This window comes from Enoplosus armatus, chromosome 18 (assembly GCF_043641665.1).
Source record: "Enoplosus armatus isolate fEnoArm2 chromosome 18, fEnoArm2.hap1, whole genome shotgun sequence".
Taxonomy (NCBI): Eukaryota; Metazoa; Chordata; class Actinopteri; order Centrarchiformes; family Enoplosidae; genus Enoplosus; species Enoplosus armatus.
Genome location: NC_092197.1, coordinates 10,693,010 through 10,715,790, shown reverse-complemented (window position 1 = coordinate 10,715,790; position 22,781 = coordinate 10,693,010). Strand labels below are relative to the sequence as shown.

The 22,781-nt window shown below is 38.1% G+C and overlaps 3 protein-coding genes across 3 annotated transcripts; 2 read left to right on the top strand and 1 right to left on the bottom strand.

Moving 5' to 3' along the window:
* Positions 1 to 240: 240 nt before the first annotated feature.
* Positions 241 to 13,074, top strand: cabp7b (calcium binding protein 7b). The gene is made up of 5 exons (XM_070924953.1): positions 241 to 349; positions 11,856 to 11,999; positions 12,108 to 12,220; positions 12,695 to 12,842; positions 12,947 to 13,074. The coding sequence occupies exons 1-5, from the start codon at positions 241 to 243 to the stop codon at positions 13,072 to 13,074; spliced, it is 642 nt and encodes a 213-aa protein (XP_070781054.1).
* Positions 13,075 to 18,835: 5,761 nt separating this feature from the next.
* On the bottom strand, positions 18,836 to 21,418 carry zmat5 (zinc finger, matrin-type 5). Its single transcript, XM_070924981.1, has 6 exons — positions 21,336 to 21,418; positions 20,170 to 20,343; positions 19,783 to 19,845; positions 19,619 to 19,699; positions 19,143 to 19,251; positions 18,836 to 19,039 (listed from the first exon to the last, which is right to left on the bottom strand). The coding sequence occupies exons 2-6, from the start codon at positions 20,294 to 20,296 to the stop codon at positions 18,892 to 18,894; spliced, it is 528 nt and encodes a 175-aa protein (XP_070781082.1). The 5' UTR covers positions 20,297 to 20,343; positions 21,336 to 21,418; the 3' UTR covers positions 18,836 to 18,891.
* A 101-nt stretch (positions 21,419 to 21,519) lies between these two features.
* On the top strand, positions 21,520 to 22,203 carry uqcr10 (ubiquinol-cytochrome c reductase, complex III subunit X). The gene is made up of 2 exons (XM_070924938.1): positions 21,520 to 21,661; positions 21,857 to 22,203. The coding sequence occupies exons 1-2, from the start codon at positions 21,521 to 21,523 to the stop codon at positions 21,905 to 21,907; spliced, it is 192 nt and encodes a 63-aa protein (XP_070781039.1). The 5' UTR covers position 21,520; the 3' UTR covers positions 21,908 to 22,203.
* The last annotated feature ends 578 nt before the right edge of the window (positions 22,204 to 22,781 follow it).

Genomic DNA, 22,781 nt, shown 5'->3' with positions numbered 1-22,781 from the left:
GTCCTCCTTCATATCTGGCTCAGGCTGCTTCAGGCTGTGCATTGAAACCAGGTGATTTTACTGACATTATCGACCATATCGACGAGGCTTGAACTTTGCGGAGGGAGGTTTCCTTGTTTCGTTTTCTTGAGATTTAAAGATACCAAGGACAATTAGTAGCAAAGGGTCTGTCTGGGAAAAACTCCGGAGAGCTAGGCTATATGAAGATCGCGACACAGTTGTTGGTCTTCCCTCGCAGAAATGCCAGTGCGTGCTGTGACCACCAGGTTCATGTACAAGGGACTTTGCACTATTCCAGATGTCCTCTCCTACCGGACCCCGGTTATCCTTCCTGAGGACGAGGTGGAAGGTGAGTCTTGTTTGTTTCATTGTGCGGTTTCAAGTTCTTATTTTAATGTAAATAAGAGTTTAAATGCAACGTCCACCTGGCAAACCAGTTCAGGACCCTGGAAAGCTCCAGCCGGTCTGATCCACACATCTGTCTGCGCACTAAACTGTAGGTCTGCTTGTGAAAAGGTTCAGCAGTACAGATGTTCTACATTATGGTTTAAATGTTCCACTACCTCTGGGATACATAGACCAGCTGTATGCTCTATGTTCACATGTTTATCTCTTCACCTGTCTTTCTTTTTGCATATTGTCGCTTCTGATTTCTTTGTCCTTTTGTACATCAATTAAAATGTTGCCACCGCCCTCTAATAATTGCAGTAAATAGCTAATAATGTTCATGGTTTTCAACAGTACGCAACACATCCCAAGTTCTCCATACATGACACATTGTCATAAACTTGTGAGTGAGCAACATCTCAATGCCATATCTCCTAGCTATGTCCACGGCACCTGTGAGACTCAATTGCGCCTGATTTCACTTAAGTCATTAGTGTTTGAGCCAAGGGACAAGACTGAAGAATCGGGGAGAAAATCTTAACATTGGCACCATAAAGAGGAGCCTGAAATGGAGAAAAGGCTGTGATGAATGGCAAATTTCAAACTATAAAAATTTAGATTACATACCATTTCTGTAAAATCTATGGCAGATAAAAAGCCATTAATAAGATGGGAGATTGATTCATTGTGAGTCTTAAATTACATCCTCTCATCTCTTTTGGGTTTGTTTGATGGACTGCATTTCGTCATTAATTAATAAAAAAAACCCATCAATAGTAAAGTGTTGTACTTAGGCCATCTAAAAGATTAATCGGAGCATTATGATCATTCTTGCTATAGTAACCGTAGTGCAAAGCTGTTAAGAATGGAGGTTTTGTTTTTGGCAAATGGTCTCCACAATGAGAAAGCACAGCTGGCAGTGTTTTGGAGCCAAGCCAGGCAGACTACAATAAAGAGATAACTCGGATTAGATTTGATATCACGAAGTCTTTTATGCGAAGGGAATTCCATTTCCCCTTCTTCTGTCTGTAGGTTGCCCGGGCCCACAAGTAGCTGCCTGCCCTTGCTTTGAGCCACTCATTTGACATTGAAAATTCACTATCTGCAATGCCGACATAAATTTAATTAAAAAGGTTGGCTATGGAAAAGCAAGAATTGGAACAACAGTAGAAGGAGTGTTGTGTGTTGCACAATGACAATACAGCCTTTAAGGTAATGGAGAAGTCTTTTCAAACTGTAGTTTTCTACTTGAGAGCCATTAAATATTCAGAACGTAGCGAGACGGACCATTCAAGCATGAATGTATTTACCTCGGGAAGATTCACTGAGCACATAATGCACTGCTACATTTACATGGCCTCACACCTGAGTGGTGCCCAGGATAAACAGTGCTCCACCTTTTGTCGCTGAGCAGCTCCACCAGCAGATAAAGTGTGTTAAAGAGCACTTCGCTTCTAGTTGTTGAGGGAGGTAAGAGAGTTTCAGATGAACCTCGGCCAGACTGAGGGTCTGAATCAGCAACCTCCCACCTACTGGCCAACCACCCTTTACTCTACTCCTGCTCCACCTTAACACACAGTGTGGGAGCTGCTGTTGCTCTGTGAACAGGGCTGCAGGCCAGGGTTTCTCAATGCAAATGGCTCCCTTTTTCACAGAGGTTTGAAAATCAGTCCATAAATATTATTTCATCCAAAAAATCTTTAATTACTGCGGGGCAGAAGTTCCCTGTTTGCTCAACTCATGTAATTACTCTCCCTAATCATATTTATGATAATAGCTTTTTCCCCAGCAAGGTGTGTGTGTGTGTGTGTACATACTGTATATATTCAGTGTAATTTGACATGTTTGGGATCATCAGAGAAACAGATTACAACCACATCACTGAACTGCCATATATTAAGCTTTGGGAGATGACTATGCAACTAACGCTACAAAATAAACACAGCAAAGGTGTGCCTTGATTTTGATATCTCGAGAAATCATGCAATGAAGACACAAAGCAAGTGCAGAATACCTTCATGAACATGCTATTCAGTCAATCACGCCTGCTATGTATGTTATATATTTCATAGAGAACAACTTAAAACCCAGATGAATCATTGTCAGACATTAAGTCCAGATGACAGCAGTTCAGATAACAATGTAAGATTTTATATAGGTTTATTATCATCTGGTTATTATACCCTGTTACTGATTACTGTTTTCTTTATTTGGTTTTAGTAGTTTTATATTTACTTTTACCTAAATCATTCTCATATATGACGGTTCAAATATACCCCAACATCTATACTTCATCTAAACATCTTCACCTTAAAAAGTGATGCTAAAGAATACATTTTGTTTGAATTTTTGCAAGCAGAGTCGGTGAAACTTTCCCACTATAGGAAAAAGTGAGCATAAACCTCAGTGAGCTACGTGATTAAATCAACAGGAACTTCTCTTGGGGACAGTGTTGCAGAGACATGCTGACCACCATTTTCAAGTGCCCACTGACACAACACAACACACTGTGGACAATATATGATACATACTGATACATACTGTCCTAGATAAACACATTAAAGAGTTTGTTTCAGCTCCAGGTGGAATTGTAAAGGATGTCCACTGTACAAGTGAACCAGCAGAAAGTTACACAGAATATAATGAGATGCATAGAATACATTTTCGGTGCTGAAGTTGATGTATACTGTATGTAAGGAACAGAATGCCTTTGCGGTAGAAGTGAATATGAAACAGGTGAAAGATTACAATTACAGTGACTTCAATCAGCCACATCTTGAACAATAATGAACAGTCTAGGGAAGGTAAGATATTCCTGCAAAGAAAAACACATTTTTGATTTCCCACCACCCCTTTTGAGCTCAGAATAGATGACGTTACATAACATATACAACTTTCTCGAGGCCTTAACAATATCATCAGGCACTTCGATGTTTAAGCAAACAGAGACCACCTCGGATCAATGCTGAAGCCAATGCAGAAGTGCCTTGAGCTGCTGGTTCTCAAATGGCAACTAGATGCTGTTTCAGTAACACCCCGACTGTGTTCAACTAACAGAGACAAATCCCAGTTTCTCTATTGAAGAACAAAATAAAAATTTTCGAGCCTATGACTTAATTTCCTAAGATGTATGTCTTGGTGGCATTTTCAAAAATGATCGCATCATTTAAAAATTAAAGAAGAAGGCAAATGAATTGTAGGATGGAAAATAATAGGAAGATCATTTAAAATGAAATGAATGATGCAGAATTATTTACTTGCACATTTAATGAGGATTTTCTGATTTTATAACAACTGCTTTTGCGATCAGCATCATTCAAACATAATTATGACAAATGACCGTACCAATTTTCATTTAAAATGCATTAGTTAATTTAATGATTATAATAAAATGTGGATAATTATTCCACTGGCACACTCAAGACTCCGTAGAGATTACCTGTAAATCTTTGTAATCCTGCCATCTCGAGACCTTCATGATCTATAATCTGACATTTTATTTGGGCCACAATCACATCTGTAGTATTAACTATATTCACCTTAACCACATTGGACATCGGCTACAAAACAGCAAACACATAGTAATAGTAATAAACAGTAGTGAGGATTACAGACACTGACACTGAATGGAGAGACGATTGTTTTTACTGGGTGAGCTTTAAGGAGGCTGATTAAGTGCTCACAGCTCTTAATACATCTGCAGCTTCCAGGGAATGTTTTTCGAACAGATGGTTGCCGAGGTGGGCAGGGTCAGTGGCAAGGCTTCCTGCCCTTTTCTTTGCCCTTGTGTCATGCAGTTGTCATAAACCCTGATATGTGTTCAAACCATTACCACTTTGCAAGCAACTGTACAACTGCTTCTTCTAAAACAGTACATATGCTAATATATTTGAGCTTTCTAAATCTGTCATCCAAAACCGGATTAGTTTGAGGTGTAATTATACAATCTTTTAAATGATTAACCTTGGGCATTTGGTCGTCTCTCAGTGGAAGGAAAAGTCCCATTTTTTCATCCCAAATCTTATCTACACTGATGCTACTTTAGCTATCCAGACTATTTATGCCAGTGACATATCAGTAATCACTATATTATTCATGTACAAAACATCCATTAAACATTTATATGTGTATTTACCCTGTGTGAAAGAGTTTCATTCACTGAGCACAGTTGTCTAAATGTCTATGTGGACGCTATGCTGTGCCAAGTGTCTCCCCATTTAATGAGCACAATATTAGAACCCAGGTCCAGAGCCAAGTTCAGCCCATTATGCATGAAGGACTGGGACAAATGAATACACCGTATGATACTAACATACACTGAAAATCCTCTATTACCTTAAATAATAACACTCACAGTAATGCTAATGATGTGGTAAATTAACATGGGGTCAGGGTTATTTCATTTCATGACAATGTATTCATTATATTAAATGTCTTATTTTAAAAAAGGATATTACCCCGTCAGTATTACCACTACTAGAACACACGCCGTAACTCACAGTAAACTGGCAGACACTTTAACTGCTCATGTGCTGAAACTGATAAGACTCTCGTTTTATGGCTGAACAGTCATGACTTCCCCACAGTTACACTCTTGGAGGTGTTTTCCAGCTCGTATCACTCCTTGGTGCATCGCTGACAGAGGATGTGAGCAGTATTTATAGATCACAGCCAGGAGGAGAATCCCCCAGACATCAGGCATTGTAGCGGAGAGTAGACCGTCTTCCACTTTGTATGCAAAGCCGTCGTCTTTTGTGCTCACAAATGAAGTGTTTTTTGTAAACAGACAAGTATATACTGTGTTACCGCATTACAGCTGTCAGAGACCAATAACTGTAAATATGCTGTACACATACAGCGTAATATTTGCCTGGCCTGATTTACAGTGGTTGGAGATGCTCTTTGTACTCTGCCATTGAAAAATATTGATTGGGTTCATTGAATTCAATAAATATGAATCGTAAATATTTGTGTTTATTTCGTTTTTTTGAGATATTCACAGCAAACCAACAACAACAACAAAGTTAGAGAAACAAGGGACACTTAATGCTCCATCATCTATGCTGTCATTCAAATATGTCTTCCTCTGTGGTCAAAGACAAATGTCTGGTCATTACTGTTGGGGCCGTCCAGAGAGATTCACAGTTTCAAACAACATCGTTTAAAGCTGTTACAAGATGTTCATTATGAGACTGTGTCCTTACTCTCCCCTTGCCTGACTGTCGACAACAGCCATATTTCATTCTCATCATCATACTGAGTAGGGAAACAATTAGACACAAAGCAAATGTTAACTGATTAAACTTAACTTATTAGCAAGCTCAAATTCTTAATAATTCTTCATCATTTTCACAAAAAGATCAGGTCACGTAATTCCATCTCAGCCTGCCAAGAGCTGCAGGTAGTGGGAGTGTTTCAAGTACTTTTTGACAGCAGGAGTTGTTTTAGCTGCAGGGCTCGTGCAGCACATCTCTAGAGACTGTGTGTTGTTTGTTCATGTAGATTAAATAACGTGAAGGCGCTGTAAAGACAGGTGAAGTGTAAATGTGTGGGACCTGTGTTGATGCGGTGATTTATGTTGTTTAATATATGTATGAGTTGTTACAACACAACACCTGCACAAAGCTAATTTGAAAATCTGTAGACATTTCAAGAAATTGTATGAACTGTGTATATCCAGTGTCACTGACACATCCTACATACTTCTCATGAATTGCGATGCAAAAAAAGAAAACCCCATTAGATTGTTGTTGATGTTATTGATTGATTATTATATTTTGGGATTTGTAGTCAGCCAGAAATATATGTATATATATATATATTTGCGCCAAGATGATAGTGTTCTTAGTCGTTGCTGCACAGTTTAGTGGTATTGTCACAGCCTTTGTATTTATTTGTACATTTGACAGTATTTGTATTGTGTGTTGACTTATTTTTGTTCTGCTGACATGGTCTTAATGGAGCTCTTTCATCTGTAAAGCATTTTTGTTGTTGATGTTTTTCCACGTTCATTATCAGAAAGAAAGATGTCATGGGGGGTCATCATACCATTATTGATGTAACCTCCTTGGAGGGGCTCATATTTAATGAAAAGATTCTGATTCATCTCCCGGTGAATATTTTTATCCTCTAACTGTAACTACCTCAATAAGCAGCCTTTTGATAAGAAAACGATGTTTTTGATTGAAGGAAGACACTTAACCCCACAGTTTTGCACACAAGTATAGCACGTTAATTACAGCGCTCTGAAATTTTGACTTGAAATCTGTAAAATTGTACCTGAAAAAGATCCTGTTTCATCATGACAAGCTGAGAGCAATTAGCGGAGAGACCTGAGTCTCCTTGAATTGATATTCAGTTTCTGAATGTGACTGGACTATCTGAAATGTGTGATGGACACAAGAAAATATAACAACTGAGCTTTGATGTGGAGACTGTTTTGAGACGAAATCTATTGTGAATAGTGTCTCGAGTTATGTTACTGCACTTACAGTAACTTTGGAGGCCGAAGATTGCCTGCTGTTGTTCTCTTCTCTTTAGTTCCTGTGGAGCTAAGAGACCTCTTCATCTACCTCCTGCTGTATCAACTCTGTTACAGTATCCTGTTCAATGTCATGATTGTTACTGAAGGTGGAGAGGGAGTTTTGCAGTGAACTGGACAAACACTGTAGGGATCTCTCAGTGGTGCCTGCCTTTCCTCAAGGATAATGATGTTTGGTTCCTTGTTTAAGAGGCAACACCTGTTTCCCCTGAATCTCCCAACATTTTCCAGTATCTTCTCCAATGCATAGGAATGATGCAGATAAGATCTGTTGTTCAATTAGCAGTTGTGGTGGTGGGTGGGAAAGCTCTTTGGAAATCAACTTTGATAAATCCAGAGAAATGTATTGCAACTTTTGTATTTGAAATGCTACATGTGCCTCAGTTGAGATAGTGGCAAATACACAAAGCCTGGCCAGCTCTGCATGTTTAGAAATCTCAACAATGTGATATTGATGTGACTTGTCTGTGATTGTAATTTTGATTTTCGATGATGTTATGGATGTTCAGTCATATCATGAATCACTGGTTAGCTTCTTTTTACATACAAATGGTATGTTTAGGATCTTTCTCCAAATGCCATGTTGGTCTCGCCACACTTCTGGCTCAAAGCCATTATTTGGGACTTCCCCAATTATTTAGGTGAGAGCGTTTCAATTGCCTTTCTGCCCCTGCCAGCCGCACTGACACTCAGCCAACATGCAGCAGTGGGCTTCTTGGCATAAGCCTTGGTCATGGTTAATTTTCATGGATGTCTTTTGCTGCACCAGCAACCAGCGTGAATCCCTCTGTTGGTCGGTCAGAAAGGTCAGTAGGATCTGTTGGTCCTCGTGTTCTGTTTTAGCTCACTTGGAAGGTCAGCAGACTTTTAAGTCCTGGGTTTAGATCTCTGAATGAAAGACAAAGATGATAATCTAACTGTAGGTCAAATAACATAGACACAAGGATAAACTGCGTTAAACTGAAGAATAAATATACATCAACATTCCTGTTTGCTCTCCAGGAAACAACCAGCGTCATGATTCTGTTGGCAGATGTTGGTTTAACCTGCCATGAAATTGTCAGTCAATATTTCATTTTGTTCTTGCATGGTGAAATGTGATGAATTGGTCACTTTTGTTTCATTAAACTCAAAAGGAGATTTAATAACATCATTCTGTGTAATTTGCTTTTCTCCCTTTTTTGCCTTCAGTGACCCAATCCTCCAACATTTGTAATACAGGGCACGCTGGAGGGCATCAAAGATATTCTTGTGCTGCAAAGTAAAAAGCAACAAAAACAGATATTCCTATTGCAGTCTCCAGAACCCTTTTCAAGATGATGCAGCACCTGTCACCAGGATGTAAAGGGTGCACATTATCAGAAATGAAAAGAGATTACTCACTGATTTAGACAAAGGTAGCTACACACTCAGGACGCACATTTGTTTGGACCATCCATAAACAATGCTGCCTTCTTCAGATTTGTATCTGGCAGGGCCCAAGTTGTTCAGTTATATATTGATGCTGGAATACACCTGGCTATAGCTGGTTACATCATGGCTCCTGTTTCGAATTGATGCAGAGCATATTGCCAGCAAAAATGGGTTTCGTTCTGTCCTTTATTTGAATAACAACAGGCTAATCATATTGTGTACACCAACGATAGGATGCTGGACATTCGTTTGTAGTTTGTACTGATATTAATGTCCTGTTCTTTTTAATTTTAAACAATCAGCCCATAAAATACTGTTTCTGTTTTCCCATCAACTTAATTTCTACAATAATACACATAAGGAGCAGGACTTTGTTTTTGAGGTTTTACATGCAGCATGTCCAAAGATCATTTATATTATATGTATTACATTTAAAGCCAAAAGCTTCATATGATCTCCCGAAACCAAATAACAGCAAAGCCTCTTCCTTGTCGTGTTCTTTATGATTGTTATTGTTCATGATTTTGATATCCTTGTCAATGACCCCTCTAACACATATAGCAAAGAATTTGTTTCCAATGTGTTCAGTCTGGTAGAGCATATTTGTCATTGTGGACACACCCATGACCGTGATTTTACCCTTGACTTGACTCTGAACACTGATGACGTATTGTGTTTGACTCAGTGTTACCGTCAATGCCATTACCTCAAAGACTACAGACTCATCTTTTATGACCAGTGTGTCACAATATTTTACAGCATATTTTAAGACAAGTCACTGACTTGAGCAACAACTTATTTCACACCAATATGAATGATTTGCTTTATAGTGTTTAACGAGTTGGTATTTCGGTAAATGCGCTGTAATTATTCTCTTCCTATCAGCAGAATTAACACTAAAAAGTTTAGTCACATAGACCTTGATTACTTGCTGCTGCAGGGGAAATGCTGAATTAATTAAAAAATCCTGTGATTACATACAGTACAAGGACTTTCATGGCCTGGCCCTGACTTTGGATAACCGAGCTGCAAGGTTACGTCTAAATAAATCTGCTTTATGCCTGTATGTTTGCAGGCATGTGAAATATGCATTGTTATTGTCTTCAAAACACTAAATGATGTGTTTAAAAGGAGGTATTAATACTCACAGAGACATACAGGAGTTGGACACAATAATGTCAAATAATAAAAGTAATAACACCTTTGTGAGGATTATAATGAGCAGTTTTTATTGAGACTGTGTCCAGGATGTATTTCCAAGGCTGTACTGTATTGCACCATATGGTGTTCAGATTATGTGACTACCTTCTGCATTCCAGTATAAATTAATTTATGGGCCCATGGGAAATGAAAATGCCTACATTGCTTCTGTAAAATCTTGGTAAATAAATGTCCAATCTCTATGAATAGAACTTAAGTAAGTCCTATATAAGAGTTAAATCTCATTTTTCATTTATGTAAATCAATTAACAATTGGAATGAGGGAAAGTGGATAATAGAGAAAGAAAGTAAAGCTTTGTTGTACATGAAGTGTCAAAACAGTGTCTTAAAACAAAAAAAAGGCACATTTAACACATTATGTCAAGAAGGTAAATTATTGTAATTCTATCTTCTAAAACCAGGTGATAGCTTAAAACAGATGTGTTTTTAATGGTTATATTTTCTTAAATATTTGCTCCTCACAGTGTGAAAGAATCAGTAGTCCAGCCACTGCTCAGCTGGTTTAGTGAATTCATTATTTGTCACTGGCACCAGGGGTCGTGACATTGAATCTAGGGTGGTGCTGAAGGAAGATAACAAAACTCAAGCAGCAGTGCTGGCTGTAATTTAGACAAATATGTTGTGTCTGATATGTCAAGGTTTGGTACAGAATGTGTCACTTGTTCAGAAGGACCTCAATGGATGTGCCGAAGACTGGCCTCTTGCAACAGTTTTCCACAAGGCTACAGACTGTCACTGTGGGCTATGAATTGTGAACTGCAGTATCTCAGTCAAATTAGTAGACAAATAATGTACACAAGATGGATGGTCACTGCTTGTCCACTCGTGGGCTTGCATGCAAATTACAGATGGTGCTTGCCCAATCACATACTTGCATGCAAATTAGTTTTCTCCATGGTAGAAGCACTCAGTATAATCAGCAGTACAATCACATGCTTTCAATCCATATGAAGTTCAACTGAAGTTCCATAAAAGCTCTTGGTTTATTCAAGTAAAACTCATAACTGAATATAGAGTCAGGCTAGCAGTGCATTATAGCATTGTTCATGTATATGTTCATATCCTACAGGTTCAATTTTTGTTTAATTGCCTGTCTTGTTTTATCTAATGACACTTGACTACTGAGCAATTGAATAGTATATTTATTCTTGTATATTTGAGGATCTACATCAAAAAGAACCACAGAGGCTCTGAGCCTTTGATGTGCAACTGCTCTTTTCACCACTTCAAACAGAATACCGTGATGCAGGGTGAGGACAGGAGCCAAATGGCAATGTTTATGGATTATTTACCAAAAGTTGTAGTTAATTATAAACATATGAACCTGCTCGCTGCCTTCTGTCACAACCAATTGTGCTATGGCCATGGTAACAGGTGTTGGCTCTGAAGGTGCCAGTTAGTGTATATCTATAGCAAACAAGGAATTTGCACAATAAGATCTCAGCGGAAAAACATATTATAATACAATAGGCCAGGTGATTTCATATCAATACACTACCATTTGAAATATATTCTCTCTCCATGCTGCTGAAACATTCAACTACAGCCTCTCCGCCTCTCTCCATGCTGCTGAAACATTCAACTACAGCCTCTCTGCCTCTCTCCATGCTGCTGAAACATTCAACTACAGTCTTTGTTGAGGATTTGGTGCAGTAGTTGGCTTTACTCAAAATAAACCACCATTGTCATTGTAATGAAGGAACATGGCTAATTGATTTGTTTTTAATATTTTTTGGACAACATTGGAGCTCTATGGTACAGGGGAATAAGCTACAGTGTTTTAGGGTTTGGCTACACAAATAATACTTAGTACTAAGATAATACTCGGTTTGGGAGTTTGCATGGGAATTATTGTCTACAACAAAAATATCCTTGTCCTTTAATGACTTTTTAGCGAGACTCTGTGTGCCCCTGCAGTATTTCTAACAAGAACAAAGTTTGAAGTTGTTCTCACTCCTGCACTTTTCACTCTTCAACCCTCAAAATATTCAGGAATGCCTCCCTTGTCTCAAAACAAACATCTAAGAAACAGGGATTATACTTTTTGAGTTATGACCCGCTGTAGCTTCCTGAAATTCTTCAACACAAACAAACTTGAAACTGATTTAAACTACTTTAAACTCTTAAATATAAACATTGTGGTCACACAATATTTCAAATAAACATGTTCAACTGAGCCAGCCTGCTGTTGCTCGCAGTGTGAAATTACAAGTGATAAATCTATATAAACATGCTTGTTGTGCTATGCCTCCTTCCTCTCTTAACATAATTACTGCCCTCCATCTTCCAACAGAAATTCGTGAGGCTTTCAAAGTATTCGACCGAGATGGGAATGGCTTCATCTCAAAGCAGGAGTTGGGGATGGCCATGCGCTCACTGGGCTACATGCCCAATGAGGTGGAGCTGGAGGTTATCATCCAAAGACTTGATATAGACGGTAAATTTCTCTCTCTCTCTCTCTCTGGGTCAGCAAATTCAAAAGTACTCAGGCCGTTGCATTTAACACATGAGCTATGCAGTGACATGTTTGTTTTTCTGTCATCAGGCGATGGTCAAGTTGGCTTTGAAGAATTTGTCACATTGCTTGGTCCCAAACTCTCCTCTGCTGGGATGCCTGATAAATTCCACGGAGCAGACTTTGATTCAGTGTTTTGGAAGGTATACGTTGTTATCAGTATCATCAATCAAGTCTGATCCAGCCTATACCTTTTGCCTTTATCAGTGTTCATTAATCCATTCTCTGTCCTTCTGGCTTTTCTGTTGTTTTGTAATAAACTGCCACCTGTTTCAATTACAGTTTGACTGATGTCAAATCTAGGTGTTTAAACAACGAATACTAGCATTATTACTACATTACCTTCCAATGTGCTTCTCTGCCTTTTCTCAAAAAAGTTAAGTTCTTGATTTTCAAATGGCCTTGACATACTACACCACTCTGATCATTACAGTACGTCACATGCAGTATCTTCATTCTTTGCATTTAGTTGCATATGAATTAACATTCATAGCCAGGAGCTTCCCTGCCACCACTATTTATTGCTGACCTGCAGATTATTTGTGTCCCTGTGGAGCGTTGAGACAGACGTTTTTCCTCTGCTAATTAGACCTTTCTTGGTGTTATTGTCTCCCCAGTGTGACATGCAGAAACTGACTGTGGATGAGCTCAAGAGACTTCTTTACGATACCTTCCGTGACCACCTCACCATGAAAGACATTGAGAACATCATCATGACTGAGGAGAGCCACCTGAACAGTCCGGAGTCCCATGTGGACATTGACAGTATGTTGCATACAGATTTTATTTCACACATTGTTCAGACATTTTTAAAGCTCTGTTAAGACAATCAGGTGTGCTAATATTTTTTTTTCTAAATCTTTCCACAGCAAGCCCAACACAACAGGAAAAACACACGTGTGTGCGTAAAAGCCTGATTTGTGCCTTCGCCATTGCATTTATCATCAGCGTCATGCTCATTGCAGCAAATCAAATGCTCCGCAGAGGAATGAAGTAAATACTTGCTTCCAGCTGGTTACAAAGAGATTAACCAAAATACTTAACGGTTTTTGGTTTTGTTCAATGTTTTCAACACCCACAATGATGCTATCACAGCTTCTCTCTCTAATGGATGAAATGATGTCATGCAATGGTTTTGTATGGCCACTAATCATAGCATAAAAAAGAATCAACGAAAGACAGACATTTCAAGGGCTGATTAGTATCCTAAAACAGTATCTCATTGATTCGAATTTCTGATGTTTTCCAAGAAATTAGATAAGGAGCCTAGATTGTAGAAGACTTCAATATTTCAGTGTACAGTATGTGCTGTAGTAATAGCTGTGCTGTGTCTAATATATCAAAACAATTCATGTTGTTGATGAGAACTCTGCCACTTGGAATGCGCCCAACAACGATAGTACTGATGATAGTAATTAAGCAATACAAAAGTGTTGATGGGCTACATATTAGGTAGTTTTAAATCACTTACTAAATCATAAGAATAAATGATTGTGTACTTCATTATGTGTCTCTTTTAAGTTTTTTTTAGTGCCAATATTTCCAACTCACATCCAGTTTAATTTACTTTGCTAAACCAGCACCATCTGTGATAAATCTTAATAAAAGAGTAGCCTCACTTATTCAACATATGAGATTGGACTACTGATAAAATCTTCATGAATTCTTACAGCTGTGCAATTCTGTTGAATTGAATATAAGTATTTTGACAACTTCTTAGTCCAACCAGCGGCTCTAGGGATGGCAATGCCGGTGGGTCAGTCGGTCGGTTCACCACTTTGGCTCAGACTGAAATATCTCAACAACTAGATATTCATGGTTCCCAGAGAATGAATCCTACTGACTTCGGTGATCCTGATTTTCCTGTAATGCCACCAGCTGATCCAAGTTTTCCCTTATCCTGTTAAATATCTCAACATCTACTGGATGGATTTGCACATTGCATTTGGTACAGACATTCATGGTCCCCAGAGGATGTATCCCAATGACTTTGGTTATCCCTTTTTTCTTTCTCTAGCGTCACCATGAGGTTCACATTTCTGGTTTTGAGTGAAATGTCTCAACAACTATTGGCTGGATTGTCATGGAACTTGGTTCAGACATTCATGTACCCCTCAGGATAATTGTAAAAACTTTGGTGATCCCCTGACTTTTCATCTAGCACCATCATCAGGTCAGATTTTTAATTTGTCCAACACTTTGGTTTATGACCAAATACCTGTAAAACCAAGAACATTCAGATTAGCCTCAGCTGTACTTTGTGTTTAGTGCTACTTCGCAAATGTTAGCATGCTAGCTCACTAAAATAAGATGGTGAACATGGTAAACAAGATACCTGCATCATGTTAGTATTGTCATTGTGAGCATGTTGCCATACCAGCATTAGCATTAGCTCAAAGCACAGCTATGTCTAGGCACAGCCTCACAGAGCCGCTAGCATGGCTGTAGACTATTGGTTGAAATATTGTGAAGCTACATACAGCTTCAGGACAACATAAAATCATGTAAAGCTGTCAAGTGCACTGCTTTGTTACTTTTATCAAATGCTACAAACATAAACTGTTTAATATTTTGTAAAGCATCATGTTATTATCCAACAAGTCACAGCTCAGCTTCAACTGAAGTAAAGGCACATGATATTTACAAGCAAAGACATGAAAAGAAGAAAAGTTCCCACCATGACAATGAGAAGTACAAAGAACCCAGCAATTGGAATAAACTGGTGAACAAGCACAGGAACATACTGGACATCACTGCTGAAAAGAAGGATGGAAAGAGAGGGATTGAATGACATGTGGAAACAGGCTGTGACCCTCAACCATGTGCTGTGTACTCCAGTCTGCTGATCTGCAGAAAAATCCCACGGCCCATTTCTAAAGATGTCACGCTTTTCTAAAAATTAATGGGTTTGTTTTAAAGCTCAGAGTGAGCCGTCTTGGCTGAGCGGCTTGGAATTGATTTGTAAATCAAGCAGCTATTTTCCCAGCTGACAATGTGAACAACTGTAGGTTTAAGAATTAAGCTGAAGTGGAAAGTAAAGTCCAAATTAAAAGCAGAAAGAAATCACAAAATCCCTCTCAGAAATATTAGACAAGAGTGTGTACATGGGTATATATGCAAACAGCCCAGACTTTGATCTCTTGACTATCATACAACATGTGTAAAACATGTGTTTCATACTCACAGTCTGCCAGCGATACATGCACACTGCTGCATTATTTCAAATCTGTGCATCTATAAAAGGCACCAAAATGAGTCATGATGAGTCACAGTGAAACACCATTGAGTTGCTGCATAACCTGAGCTACCAGCTGTGAATAAATTCACCCATGACAAGTTTAGAGCTTCAGAAAAACTAGGTTTTAACTGTAATACTTGTAGCAAATGAGAATGAAGCATATTCAATTCACACGACACACTTGCATGTACATTAAACTAGAAATAAATGTGTGTACTATGTGTGTGAGATCAAATTTTGAATTCCGATATATGTATTCAAATAATTATGCAATTTGTAAAGTGATCATTGCAAAAAAAAAATCTCAGTATTTGACATTTTCCTGTAAATGTCGATTTTTTTGTGGGTGATGCAGACGATATCAAGATACTAAATACTTTGCAGTATGCTGTGACCAATAATTTAACATATCACAAACAATTGTTGTTTTCTGGCTTTTACATGGACCACCAAAACAACATATTGTTTAAAGTACAACATGGTTATATTTTCTTACTTGGAAAAGTGATACATTAAATCTATGTGATTTTATTATGAATGTAAGCATTATGTTTTGTATAAAAAAACACAAAAAATGTACAAAAACATATCAGGTTCCTGATGTATAATTTCCAGGTTGACTGGACATTCAGATACAAGTTCTTGTGTGTATTAAGGCCATGCACTTACATTAACTTTTCTGATTTGTTAAGATTCATTTTTCAGAATGTTTTTCTTTAAAAAATATTTGTCAAATTTGACAAAGTTTTACAAAATGCTATATATATTTTCTTGCTCTTTTTATCTTAAAGCTATATCACATGAGGAAAAGTATGACAGTGAGAATCGTTCTGGCAATAAAACTGATATTTTATCTCGCATATTTTAGCCATTTATGTATGAACTACTTATATAACATCACATTACCTCTTCATGTGAACACATCACGTAAGGTATGGGTTTTGTGTGAATATAAAATATGGTTATTGTGTCAAATCGTGTCTGCAGACATATAAGCAAATATTGTGTCCTATTCTGTATGTTACAGTGTTTAAATGAGCAGATTTATGTACACTTTGTTGACGGATTGTCTTAATTGTTGTTATAAATTTGATTTGGACTGTAGATGTCTTCTGTTCTGTGCCTTTGTCACTTGGAGTAAAAACTGCGCTCTCATGCCTTGACATAAAGTAACTTTAGACTTTTAGAAAGAAGGGAAATCCATTTTACAAAATCATCACTTTTGACAAAAAAGAATCTGATGCTAAATGTATTTTTGAATTGAAATGACTCCTCAGTAATCCAAGTACCAATAAGTATTTGTGTATCATCTTTCTCTCTCCCCTGTTCTTGATAAAAGTTCTTCTAACTTCCCAGTTAGTATTTGTTGTACCATCCTGCAGTGTGACATTACTGGTAATTTTAATGTCTAGATTGAGAATGTCCAGCGCTGTTTTATTTCTGTAACTGTTACTGCACATGTAGAGGTTACTGCATCAATTATACACTAATGTAAGTGGTGTCTAGATGCATGTAGTCCAATAAAAACAAAGGCATTAAAAATGAGCCAGCTGTTTCTTTTTCTGTGTACAAGTGTGACATTGGTTACAAAGTAAGCAGGACATGACAAATCTAAAAAAGGAACATCTGCTGTGTACATTTACACAACATAGTTGATACTAACATCAAGTACAGAGAGGTTGAGAAAAAAAGAAGAGCAGATCTGGGTGGGGATGCTTTTCTGAATTCATTCCTGATTCAACCATTTCAGATCAGGATGGGAGAAGAGTCAGGACCTGTTGGTGTGATGGCCCTGACGGTGCAGCATCAGACATGTTCAGCACGTATTAGTCACAGAGCACAGCACACAGCCTGCAAAGAAGGAAAGGCCATTTTCTTGTGGCTATATAGTGGTGCACTTTATGTAGTAGCACGTACACGAGCACCCGGGCTTTGGAATTAAGAATTACTGTAGTTGTAAGGGCTAACAAGAGGAAGTAGTGAGCACAGCAGCAATGGACATGATGTAGTTTAGATGTGAGAGGATTAGATCTGGGATAAGGAGGTGTAGTGTCTGTTCATGTCAAATTTATCAAGGTGCACGGGGGCAGGAAGAGATCCAAAGTTGCCCTAATGAACATGTGGACTATTGATTGTCTATAAGTAGACTGTGATTTAATAGATACTAATCACTGCTGGGGGGGGGGGGTGAGTATGAAGTGTGATTACAGGGCCATACAAAGAGGAGCCAGCTGTAACTAAAGCCACAAGCTCAGTACTTAAATGTGAACACTCCATTTTTATTTAAAGGTTCCTTATGGAGTATTATTGTAAACAAACAAAGTTATGCTTACATTCAGTGTTTTTCTCCAAAATGCATCATGTGTGTCCTTGAAGTCTAACAAAGTGTATTTCCTTCCTCATTTTCCATTTGCTAAGCCGATGCTTTTTTAAACAAAAAATGTTTTTATATAATTTTTTTTCTTCACTGTCCTTGTTGGGGCATTGCTAGGCTTGTTGGCATGTTACCGCCACAAACTGTCGATGCGCAGAATAGCCTGAAACCAAGGCAAGATCTTTGTGTGTGTGCTCGATACAAACAGAACTGGGGCCCACACATAAAAACATTGCTCCATAACACTACTGGTGATCAAAAACACCACAGGGTACCTTTAACCAGGTACGGTAAGTAGGTAGTTTAAGTCCCATTAAAGTCCGAGACATGTTTTACACAAAAGACCAGGACAAGACAGCAGAATAAGAGTTAGACAAAATGATACAAAACACAATTTAATGAGGATTCTGTTGTAAACGCTGCATTAGGTATACAACAGATGTGGAAACAGTTCAAAGTATATACATCTCAGCATAACCCCAGTCAAGAGGAATGGCCTAATTGAAGCCAATGACAAATATAAATACATTAGACACAAATCCAAGGGATCTGCATGAGGCTTGTTGATAAAGATGTATTAACAAACTTTCCAACTATGAAAACTCTCATTATGAAGTTTAATCCAGATCATTAGATTGCCATCTTTATTATTTAGGAAGTAAAATGGTGTTTTCCAGTGGCGGGGTTAGAAATAAAATTCAGTCAGATCAGTGATTCCCCCGGTGACGCAGCACAGGATTAAAATAAAACTAAAAATTATTTCCATCTGTTCGACAATCCTCCGGTCCTTTCGGGACCACATGACGTCAAATGAGGAGTCTCACTGTAAAGACACTCTATTATAGATTGGTGGAGCAATCAACAGCACACTGACAGAATGTCAATTACGAGGGATATTTTGCATTGCCTGTATAGAATCTTACTGTATTTTATGTAAATACAAACTTTTGCTCAATTTAAACCAGCTTCTTTTTTACTGTTGAATCTTATTACACAAGAAACCTGACATCTTAAGTAATGAATAGTTCTTCTAAATAAAACAAAGTTGAACAATACTGTACAGCATGATGAGAAATGGCAACAAACAGTGAAATACAAACCTGACACCATCTCTTAATAACATATGTATTCTGTACCATTCCTCCTTCTATTAATGTCACATATCCACTTAACAGTGATTTGAACAACAAAATGAATATCTTTCAACCCCATTCTGTGTTCACTTTTACTTTCCATCCTCCTGGAGGAGGAGGTAGAAGAGAGGCAGGAAGGTCGGGAATGGAGAGGAGCTGTGGAGGTATGTCACTTTCTTCTTGGCCCTCCTCACTGTCTTCCTTATTTGTTAGATCTCTGCAGGGATAAATAATTGAACAGTTGAATTCTAAATCAACAGGAATAACCATTAGCCATGCTAACCATGTATGAGTGTTAAAACAAAAATGAATGCGCATACCCTTTGGTGCTGAGGGCACTTTGCTTCTTTTCCCTTCTAGAGAGCCATTCTTCTATACTTCGCCCAGGCATGAGTCTGTCTACAGAGTCCTCTCTGAGCTGTCTTTCATCTGAAAGAAATAAAATCTCGCTCCAGTCAACATATAGCAATTCAATTGGATAAACTGTACTTGACAATTTGTACTTAGTACTATCAATTTCCATGACAATCCAGTATTTGTTAGGGAATGCATGAGCAAGTGCTAACCCACCAACTGCAGCATAACGTTTGAGACATTAACAACCTGGACTGTGTTGATCATGTATGACATCTGTGAGTGTAAAGTTGAATGTTCACCTCACTATTAAAGAATAATATCTATACTGGCAAATGCTCAGTGCATTAAATGTGTGGTATATTGCTTTGGGGGTCTGTGATATATTCATCATTCATTCATTCATTCATGTAGACAGCACCACCCTTTGGTTGCAGCTTACCTTCCACTTGTCTTTTCAGGTTCAATAGATCATCTTCAGACATGTGAGAAAACCTGCAGTTCGGGCCAAAATCACAAATTCCTAAAGAGAAAAAGAGATGATTACAAAAATGCATTTAATATAATATATAATTGTATAAATGTAAGATTAAACTGTTCTGTTACCTTTTTGGAGAAACTTCCTGCAGGGTTTCTTTGTTTGCTCATCATACAAAATGGCTGAAGAGTCTGTAAAAACAAAAGTGATAGTGTGTCCATGGTTGTTTATATAATCTTCCTTCATAAAGTGAACAGGTGGGCAGCCAAGATGGCATAATGAAATATAAGCATGCTTAACTTTCCTATTAAAATCTCATAGGTATAATAATAGGTTTAAGACTTAGCATTTTAAATAGCAAATTGTAATGCATAGGATCACTGTCTGATTTAAAAAAAAAAAAAACACACATTTATACTAAAACATCATATGCATAAAATATAGGATGCAATATGATTTTTATTGCGACCAATAATTGCGATGTCAGAGGTCTAAGTATCAACTGCAAGTCTCACCTCTAAAATAGTCATACCAGGCCTTTTTAGCTCTGTGATGCTGAACACCATTCAGATGTTTCTTCCTGTTATGCATGTTGTCCTGGAAGGACCGGTCACAGTAATCACAGTAGTATCTCTTCCCCATGGTGCAGGGTATGTGCTCAAACCAGCAAGATGTCACCTTTTAAATTGCTGAAAGACAGCGAACAGAAACAAAACTATTTTACATAATTGCTGTCAACACATGGTGAGTGAATAGCTGTGCTAACAGAAATTGTTTGTGTATAGTACAACATCAAGTGAGTGAGCGTTGCCATGTTATGTATCACTTTGCACAAGGTGATTCATTACCAAAACAAGACAAGTCTTTCCTAACAAAATCAGAGGAGCCAAAACAGACTGTTTGTGTACACTTATCAATACATTTGTTGATTATTTTTTTCTAATTCATGGATTTATTGTTTAGTCTATAAAATGTAAATAGTCAAAAATACCACTATAAATTTCCCAATTCACCATTATAATATACTATTCTACTATCATCCCTATTATATACTTCAATTGATTATTTGACTAATATTTTCAGCACTAAGATGCTAAAAAGAAGTACATAGAAGACCTAATCATGGTCCTAATATTGATCTGTTTTGACATTTGAGACATTGCAAGTTTGTTTACATTTACATAAAGTAATCGTGGTCTCATTTGTTTGTTTACTTTTGCATTCATGTAAAAGTCACACATGTAATTACAGATTTGGCCTAGGACAAAAAAATATTACGTGGGGGACACAAACTGGAACCAGCCTAATATCTACTATCAAGAACACCAATAGCATTCGTTTGCTGCCATCTATTGGTTTAGTAGTGGAGGTGCGTCGTTTAAAACAACTCTTATTTTGAATATGCCTTGGTTTGACTTCCTGTTCTACTCTGAGGATACAATCACCCTTAAGTCTGGCGGTACAAAGCTGTTGAGAAATATTCTGAGCATGTAAACGGGGAATTTGATGCTCGTAGAAATACTTCCCAGATAAGCCAGCGTAGCAAACGCTAACACCCCTGAATATTTATCCGTAGCGTTGATAAATTTGGAAAGTTAGCTCGCATGCTTGTTGCCAAACCAATGAACGTTGGCTCTCAATCCCTGAGCACATTTAATTTAAAACGGAAAAGAGCACAAACCATTGGCCAAACAGTGCTGTCCTCCTCTGTGATGCTTAAAAAGGCCACGCACAAAATGAAAATCCTCCGACCACTGTTGCCCGTTGCTTAAGTACGGTATCTTTGCAGGGTCATAAGCGTCCGACACATTCCTGGAGCGGAAGTGTGTTACCGCAGCATCCGCTCTTGCGCACTATCCCACCAACATGGCGCTGGCGAAGTCCGTCTACAATCTGCTCTTCAGGAGAACGTCCACTTTCGCTATAACCATCATGGTTGGAGCGGTCTTCTTTGAACGGTTATTCGACCAAGGTGGCGACGCGATTTTTGAGAATATGAATCGCGGGGTAAGTGTGTCCTTTGGTATTTTAATGCTTATTTTATCCTGACCTTGCAAGCAGAGGGCGAAGCGGCGCTAACGTTAGCTAAGCTAGCTAGCTCGCTAAACCGAGCAATCGCGTCCTTTTAGAACTCTGTCTGTTGATACAATGTATTTGTACATATGAAATGTCTAATGTCTACATAATGTGATTTAATTATAGAAACTATGGAAACACATCCAACACAATTACGAGAACAAAGACGAGGAATAGGACGCGGCCCCGGGGTTATCTAAGGTTGAAGTGCAACTGTAGTCACACTTCCTTTATCCATTCTCCCTGGACTCCACACCTGAATCAAGCATCAGTCAACATGGACAATGTGCTCAAAGTCATGCCCAGGCTGGCAGCGGCCACCAGAGGACCTGTGGGAGCTGATTGACTGTCTAGTCCACCATGAAGATGGAGCAATGGTTCCTGTCACCTCATCCCATCCTCCCTGTTGTTGTTTGTAATGCCTTCATTCTCCTCACAGATTGTAAATGATTAAATTAAACGTGTTAATGTCTTACACGTGTCACAATGTTTTGATTTAACATATCGAACATGGCATGCATCTCAACGTATATCTATTAGATTGGTTTTACTGTACATTTTTTAACTTACTTATTACACGCTCCTGTTGAAGAATCAACTTAGTGTAAAGGCACATTTTTAAGGACTAATTCTATCATTTCCAGAGTATCAATAGAGAGGATGCTTTGCAATTGAACCATCCACGAATCTTGTCTTATCTGAATTACTATCTTTTGTTATACTTACAAAAGATAGTAATTGATGTGCATGTTTTATGTGTAAAGTTATGGGTTTGACTTGTTTTTGTGGCATTTTACTTTATCTGGCAGTTCAAGATGGAAAGACAGAAAAGGTGGGAGATGGGGACATGTTACAAGCAGCAAAGGCTCCAGGCTGATTTTAAAACCAAAATGCAACATAACCATGTAAGGAGCATGTACAGCTGCTTATTGTTGCCACATCTACTACATTACAACAAAAATATGAGTAAGTCCAAATATAAATGGAAAATAATACAATTATAGTATACATAGTATATCTTGGAGCATGTTTACAAAGAAGCATCATATTT